Source organism: Piliocolobus tephrosceles, chromosome 3 (genome assembly GCF_002776525.5).
Source record: "Piliocolobus tephrosceles isolate RC106 chromosome 3, ASM277652v3, whole genome shotgun sequence".
Lineage (NCBI taxonomy): Eukaryota > Metazoa > Chordata > Mammalia > Primates > Cercopithecidae > Piliocolobus > Piliocolobus tephrosceles.
In genome coordinates, this window is record NC_045436.1 from 132939299 (window position 1) to 132947644 (window position 8346).

The following is an 8346-nucleotide window of genomic DNA, read 5'->3' on the forward strand; positions in this document are numbered from 1 at the left end:
TTTCTCCATGCTGAAGAGAGTTTAGCACAAGGAACCATTAAAGGTTTTTTAGCAGGGAAGTCATATAATATTTGAGTATTAGTAAGGTAATAGAAGAGAAGATGAGTTGGCCCTAGAAGAGAAGATGAGTTGAAGGACAGGGAGACTGGTGAACACTGTAGCAAATCAGTGATGGCAGGGGTCTAAATTAATGCACTCAAGATGGATGAGATGGAACTGATTTTTTAAATACTTAGATGAAATGGAAAAGATTTAGTAGTGGCCACTTAGATGATGCAAGGTAAAAATGAAAGTATGTTTTAACTATCAGATTTCTAGACACTGGCCACTATACATGTATAGAATAATATGGAAGATTGTGTGACTGGATGTGAGGAGTAAAGCAATTAGTTTATTTTAGAACATACTGAATTTGAGATGTGTGAGGACATTCAGATAGTTGGAAATACGGATCTGTAATTCAGGAGAGAGGTCTGAATTTTGATGAAGTGTTTATAGGCATGTGTGAATGGAAAATGTGTAGAGTGAGAAGTACCCACCCAAAAGCTTACATCTAAAGGTATTTATTACCACATTCTTTAGTACTGGAAAAGTAAAACGTATTAACTTGTTTAGAAGGGCCTGCATTTTAGCTTATGCCTAGAATCTCAGCACTTTGGGAGGCTGTGGTAGGCAGGTTGTTTGAGCCCAAGAGTTGAAAACCAGCCTGGATAACATAGTGAGACCCCCATCTCTACAAATAAAAATACAAAAATTAGCCGGGCGTGGTGGTGCATCCCTATTGTCTCAGCTACTTAGGATGCTGAGGCTGGAGGATCACTTGAGCCCGGAATGTTGAGGCTGCAGTGAGCTGAGATCACACCACTGCACTCCAGCCTGAGTGACAGAGTCTGAAACAAATAAGTAAACATATACATACATACATAGAAACAACTAACTTGTTTAGGAAAAGTTATCTAGTAATGACAATTTATTTATTTAACCTCCACCTCCTGGGTTCAAGTGATTCTGCTGCCTCAGCCTGCCGAGTAGCTGGGATTACAGGCACCCGTCACTGTGCCCTGCTATTTTTTGTATTTTTAGTAGAAATGGGGTTTCACCATGTTGGCCGGGCTGGTCTCGAACTCCTGACGTAAGTGATTTGCCCACCTCAACCACAACCTCCCAAAGTGCTAGGATTACAGGTGTGAGCCACCACGCCTGGCCATGACTTTTATTTTTATATGTAGCAATATTTAATATTCTTAAGGACACAAAGTATTTATGAATTTTAATTATTTATTTGTAGGAAATGTGCACTGTTGAAGAACCCAATGAAGAGTTTACATCTAGACATAGTTTAGAATGGAAATTTCTGTTTCTAGATCACAGGTAACTCCTTTTTTAATTCCATGGAAAGGTAATAGTCATGTTATATAATTCTTAAAATTAATGGATTTCAAGAGGAAACTCTTTTTTAAATTAGGACTTTGAAACCTGTTCCCATTTTTTAAAAATAAAGCCTCCCTCCCCAATTTTATTTCTAGTTGGCATATTTCTTATTATGGAAAAACTTATAATAATGATTTTTCTGTGTAATTTAGGGCACCACCTATAATAGGATATTTGCCATTTGAAGTTCTGGGAACATCAGGCTATGATTACTATCATGTGGATGACCTAGAGAATTTGGCGAAATGTCATGAGCACTGTAAGTAGATTTTAACATTTCTGGTGATAATAACTTTATATAAACAGAAGTCCCATCCTGAAATTATAGGTATAAGACACAGATTTATAATCATTTTCATATTTTTGAAATGTACTAAAAGATTTTGCTCTGTGTATGTAACGAATCTAGTGGGAATTATTGATCAAGTTTAAATTAAACTTGTTCCTATTTTTATAATAAGTAGAATTTCATAATATAGCATCTAATACACCTTGTTCTGAACCATGTGACCTCTATATCTGGAGTAAGAGAAGTAGATTCCTTTGAAAATTGTAATATGTCAAACTTTTGAAATATTGTTTCCTAAATTTTGGTTTTGAGGCATGTGCATCTTTTCAGGAGCTAGCTACATGTTTAGAAAATCTGTCTTAGAAAGCTCATAGTAAGTGTTTGGTGTTACCTGCTTATTATTATTGTTGTTAAGAGCAGGAGCATTATCATCCTTTGTGCCAGGCATTGTTCTAAATCCTTTACATCTATTACCTCCATTATTCTCCATCACAGTTCTAAAAAGTAGATACTATTATTGTCTTCATGAGTAAGCTGAAAACACAGTAAGGCTAAATAGTTCACCCATAATTTCATAGCTCATTGGTGGCAGAGACAGGATTGGAGCCTAGGCCGACTCTTTTATCACATGTATTTATTTTAGAAGTTTGTTTTAATGATGAGGTTTGTCTTAATGATATGTTTTATTTGCTTCTCTGATCTTCCTCCCAGATGCTTACCCTCTTGAGTGTTCACTAAAGCCTAACTAGATATTTTAGACCTTTTCATGACATTTTATGCTGCTTTTATAAATCTCTGTGTATGAAAATGAAGCAGGTTGTATAATAGCATTAACTCTATGGAAAATTTTCAGAGTAAAGTCATTTCAGCACAAAAGATACGGGCATTAAGTGCCATGATGTTGTGTAAAGAGCTGATACCTGTGATTAACTAGCTGGGTAACTTTGGACAGCAAGTTTGTTTGTAGACCTTGATTTCCACCTTAGAGAGTGAGAAGCGGTGGCGGCGAGGTAGGGGGAGTTGGGGGAGAGATTGAGAGATCCTCGACCAGCATTTCCTAAGCTTTGTTCCACCAAATATTGATCCATACGAAAAAGACTTTTTAGTCAAGGAAGACGGGGAAACACGTCATAATCCCTCAGAGAATCTGCACGTGCATTAGCATACTGTAGGTTTTGAGAAAAGTGAAGAGACGAAAGTTTCCCAAATTAATTTAACTGCAAACCCCCCCTTTTTTTTGAAATGGAGTTTTGCTTTGGCACCCAGGCTGGAGTGCAGTAGCGCGTCTCAGCTCACTGCAACCTCCACCTCCCGGGTTCAAATAATTCTGTTACCTCAGCCTCCTGAGTAGCTGGGATTACGGGCACGTGCCACCATGCCTGGCTAATTTTTGTATTTTCAGTAGAAATGGGGTTTCACTATGTAGGACAGGGTGGTCTCAAACTCCTGACCTCAAGTGATCCACCCACCTCTGGTTCCCAAAGTACTGAGATTACAGGCGTGGGCCACCACACCGGGCCCAAAACCCATTTTTTGGCTTAATATCTGTTAAAAGGCTTCAGAACTTAAAATCTACAGCACAGGTATGGCAGTTACTGCACTCAGTTACTTCAGACAGTGAAGTTATTTTGATTTTGGTTAGTTAAGGTTTAAAATTAAATGCTTTGAAGGTTCTGTGCCTGCCAGAGTAGCTAGGAGAAAAAACTCAGGGGTGATTATTTATTGTTATTACCCTCTGTATATCTAGGCAGGAGGAAGTCAGCAGTGTGAATTCTTAAGTATTCGGAAGTTAATTGTGTATGGGAAGATTGTAAGATCAGCAGTGACTAGCTCTGAGTTGGGCACTGTGGAAGATCTGATCATTGCTTGGGACCTTAAACTAGCTCTAAAGAATACCATTTTCATATTGACATATATGTTATCAAAAGGCCTGAAAAAGAATAGTATATGTAAACTTAAATGTAAATGATAGCTTTTGGTTAAAAAACAGATTCTTTGTAACTAATATGAATTAAAGAAAAAATATTTTTCTATTTTCCTTTTAGTAATGCAATATGGGAAAGGCAAATCATGTTATTATAGGTTCCTGACTAAAGGGCAACAGTGGATTTGGCTTCAGACTCATTATTATATCACTTACCATCAGTGGAATTCAAGGCCAGAGTTTATTGTTTGTACTCACACTGTAGTAAGGTAATAATTCTTTTAGAAAATTTCTGAATTATTGTAACATCCTATGATGATTTTGGCAATGTAACTTTTATGCGTAACTTGTTAAAGAGCTACAAAGTGCTCTTTTCTCAATTTCTGATACATCCTTTCAATGTTGCTATAAGCATTATATATAAATATAGCAATGATATAGATATATAAGGCTTGATACAAGTTTTGTGCTTTACAGCAGAAATTATTACTGTCATTTATGTAGCAGTGTCAGTCATGTAAAAAGAAAACTGTAGGTAGATAAGCATACACTTCCTTTACTTAGTTTTTCTTAATTTAAGTATTGTGGGGTTATGGATCATTTACAGCAGTGTTTGAAACTTTAAGATACCTAGAAAAATGCAAGTTAAATTAAGACATTACAGGTATATTTTAGGTTTGTGTAGCACATAGCAAATAGTCTAGATGAGCAGATGAGACACATAACACTGAATAGTTACAACTGTGCAGTATTTTAAGTGAATGACCAAACACTAAAATTTGATTATTTTTTCCATTTGTAGTTATGCAGAAGTTAGGGCTGAAAGACGACGAGAACTTGGCATTGAAGAGTCTCTTCCTGAGACAGCTGCTGACAAAGTATGTTTCTTATAATTTAAAAAACATGATTTTTAATTTATCCCAATGAAAGATGAAACTTGAAAATAGGAAAATTATTTTTCAAATACTTTATTTCCTCACTTATAACAGGGATGTGATTATACTTTACTACTTATTTTTAATTTAATATTTTAGAGTCTCACCTGCCTCTAAAAAGAAAATTGAATGAGAGACATTCTGATCTCAGATTAAAACTACCAGTTATTCCCAGTGATGTACTCGTCTCTGGCTAGGTTATTTATATGAATTATGAAATATAATTTACACTTCAGATACTTTTATCTGGTAGATAATACCCCCACTTTGAAAATACTGAAATTGGGGTTTCAAGAGGGGAAAAAAATCTCCCTTAAAGACACTGGCTGGGAAATTATAGTCAGAATTTGGACTCTGGTTTCTTTTTTGTTATATCAGGTCAAAAGTGTAGTATATTAGTTATCTATAGCTGTGTAACAACTAACTCCAAAATTTAGTGATATAAAACAACACACTTATTATCTCCTAGTTTGGTGAATCAAGAATCCAGGCACAGTTTAGCTGGGCCCTCTACTTCAGATTCTGTCATGAGGCTATCTATAATCAAGGTGTTGGTGGGAGCCACAGTCATCTCAAAGTTCAACTGAGGTGGAATCTGTTTCCACCTCACTTAGTGGTTGCTGGCACACAAGTTTCTCATGGGCAGTTGGACTGAGGGCCTTGGTTTTTTGCTGGCTGAAGGCTATCCTCAGTTCCTTTCCAGGTGACCTTTTCCATCAGAGCAAGCATGCAAGATGAGCCAGGGAGAGAAACTATAAGTTGGAAGTCACAGTCTTTTGTAAACTAATCACAGAATTGATATCTCACCACTTTTGTCTATTCTATGCATTACAGAAGGAAATCAGTAGGTCCAGCCCACACTCAAAGTGGGAGGATTATACAAGGGCACGAATACCAGGAGGCAGGAATTGTGAGCCATGTCAGAAATTGCCTACCACAGTATTTTTGGACCTGCAGAAAATAAGTGGAATGAAAAGAGTCAAAAATCTATATAAAACTTGACTTAAATAGGCAACATTCCAGGGGACAATATGGTGGATGTCATTCAGTCATTCAACAAATGTTATAAAGTACCTTCTACCCACCATGGCTCTAGATGCTGAGACTACAGCATTGAATAATGCAAACAACTTCCCTGCTTTCATAGATCCCATGTGAAAGAACTTTTCCAAAGAGGTTTTGTATGTTTAGAAGAAGAGGATATAGTATGTTTTGGTAAAAGACATTGTTTTCTGAGAAAAGTTCTTAAAATCTAGGGTTTCTTGATTAGGGGACCGTTATGAAAACTTAAGTAATACAGAGATTAATTATCCTTCTTTTTCCTTCATGCAAAGATTCAATCCTAGTAAATCCTAAATTGCCCTATTTCCAAAATACACTCCAGCTATATCTACTTTCTCACCATATTTACTGCCAGCATCATGATCCACCTGGGGTTTAAGGACAAGGTCCTTCTGAGATATTGTTGAGAAACTTCAATGTGTGGATGGTTTAAAAATCGTGAGTCTTGGCCGCGCGCAGTGGCTCAAGCCTGTAATCCCAGCACTTTGGGAGGCCGAGACGGGCAGATCACGAGGTCAGGAGATCTAGACCATCCTGGCTAACATGGTGAAACCCCGTCTCTACTAAAAAATACAAAAAACTAGCCGGGCGAGGTGGTGGGCGCCTGTAGTCCCAGCTACTCGTGAGGCTGAGGCAGGAGAATGGCGTAAACCCGGGAGGCGCAGCTTGCAGTGAGCTGAGATCCGGCCACTGCACTCCAGCCTGGGTGACAGCGTGAGACTCCGTCTCAAAAAAAAAAATCGTGAGTCTTGATGGGATCACCAAGGGGATGGGCATGTCTTGGAGCACTCCAGTATTAAGAGGTGATGGAGACAAGGAAGAATCAACAACAGGGGGTAATAACTAGTAAGTTAGGAATAAAACCAGGTAGTTACTTAGAAGACAAGAGTATCAGTGAGGAGTGAATGATCAGCTTTATCAGATTCAGCTGAAATAAGTTAAATTTTAGATGAGTGCTGATAACTGAGCATTGACTTTAACGTTTAATTCATTGGTGATCAATAATAACAGATTTTGTGGAGGAGTAGTGTGGGTGAAAGCATGATTAGAGTGGGTTTAAAAGAGAATTTTCCAGGATGGGGGAATTAGGGACAGTGAATAGGGAGGGGTTTTGCTACAAAGAGAAGAGAAATGGGGCAGTGGTAGGAAGGGAAAGTGGGCTTCAAGGAAGTTTTTGCCTTTTTTTTTTTTAAGTTGAGAGAAATAACAGCATGTTTGTATACAGATGAGAATGAGATGATGGAGAAAGAAACATTGGTGATGGGAAAGATTAGTGTCGCTGTATGAAACTATGACACTCTCCCTGGGCTTAAGCAGTTCTCTTGCCTCAGCTTCCTGGGTAGTTGGCATCACAGGCATTCACCTGGCTTTCTCCCCTGTGTTTTCTTCTAAGTGTTACATAGTTTTAGCTGTTAACGTTTAGGTCTGTGATTCATTTTGAGTTGATTTTTTTGTTTTTGTTTTTGTTTGTTTGTTTGTTTTTGAGATGGAGTCTTGCTCTTTTGTCCAGGCTAGAATGCAGTGGCAGGATCTTGGCTCACTACAACCTTTGCCTCCTTGGTTCAGGGGATTCTCCTGCCTCAGCCTCCCAAGTAGCTGGGATCACAGGCACCTGCCACCATGCCTGGCTAATTTTTGTATTTTTGGTAGAGAAGGGGTTTCACCATGTTGGCCAGGCTGGTCTGAAACTCCTGACCTCAGGTGGTCCACCTGCCTCAGCTTCCCAAAGTGCTGAGATTACAGGTGTGAGCCACCACACCTGGTCTTGAGTTAATTTTTGCATATGGTGTAAGAGATTCCAACTTCATTCTTCTTCTGTTTTTTTTTTTTAAATAGTAAATGAAGCCAAAACTTTCTGGCTATAACACATAAATTTTCATTTCTTTACATGTGTATGTACATACAGGTACTTTTGCCTTGTTACAGACAAAAACTGATTTTTTTGTTGTCGTTGATAACAGTATTGTGAATTTGAGATCTCTGAACTGAACCACAAGAAAACATTTATTTTACTCTGTCTCCTTAGAGCCAAGATTCTGGGTCAGATAATCGTATAAACACAGTCAGTCTCAAGGAAGCATTGGAAAGGTTTGATCACAGCCCAACCCCTTCTGCCTCTTCTCGGAGTTCAAGAAAATCATCTCACACAGCAGTCTCAGACCCTTCCTGTGAGTACCCTTACTTCAAAGCAGACTTCTTTAAAGTAACTAAACTGTTAGTTACTTATATCAGCATTTCTCATCAAATGCTTCTTTAAAATTATAAGTTTTTACATTTCTGAAATATATTAACCTTTCCAGTGAGTTAAAGGCACATTGCCCACTTTTAGCAAAGAATTAAGTTCTTCAAGTAGCCTATTAAAATGTGTAGTTGTTAATGGTGGTGGTGGTGTTTTTTTCCCGAGCTGGAGTGCAGTGGCTGGATCTCAGCTCACTGCAAGCTCCGCCTCCCGGGTTCACGCCATTCTCCTGCCTCAGCCTCCCGAGTAGCTGGGACTACAGGCGCCCGCCACCTCGCCCGGCTAGTTTTTTGTACTTTTTTCAGTAGAGACGGGGTTTCACCATGTTAGCCAGGATGGTCTCCATCTCCTGACCTCGTGATCCGCCCGTCTCGGCCTCCCAAAGTGCTGGGATTACAGGCTTGAGCCACCGCGCCCGGCCAGTGGTGGTGTTTTTAATCATCCCTCAAAAAGAAAGGCAACTATT

At 38.6% G+C, this 8346-nt stretch overlaps 1 protein-coding gene across 2 annotated transcripts in view; it reads left to right on the forward strand.

Moving 5' to 3' along the window:
- Nucleotides 1-8346, forward strand: part of CLOCK (clock circadian regulator) — a 118152-nt gene that overhangs the window by 86469 nt on the left and 23337 nt on the right. For both annotated transcript variants that reach the window (XM_023192202.2, XM_023192203.2), the window contains 5 exons: nucleotides 1289-1371; nucleotides 1584-1690; nucleotides 3766-3913; nucleotides 4447-4522; nucleotides 7668-7809. In XM_023192202.2, coding sequence (XP_023047970.1) covers nucleotides 1289-1371; nucleotides 1584-1690; nucleotides 3766-3913; nucleotides 4447-4522; nucleotides 7668-7809 — 556 coding nt within the window. The remainder of the gene's footprint in view (nucleotides 1-1288; nucleotides 1372-1583; nucleotides 1691-3765; nucleotides 3914-4446; nucleotides 4523-7667; nucleotides 7810-8346) is intronic.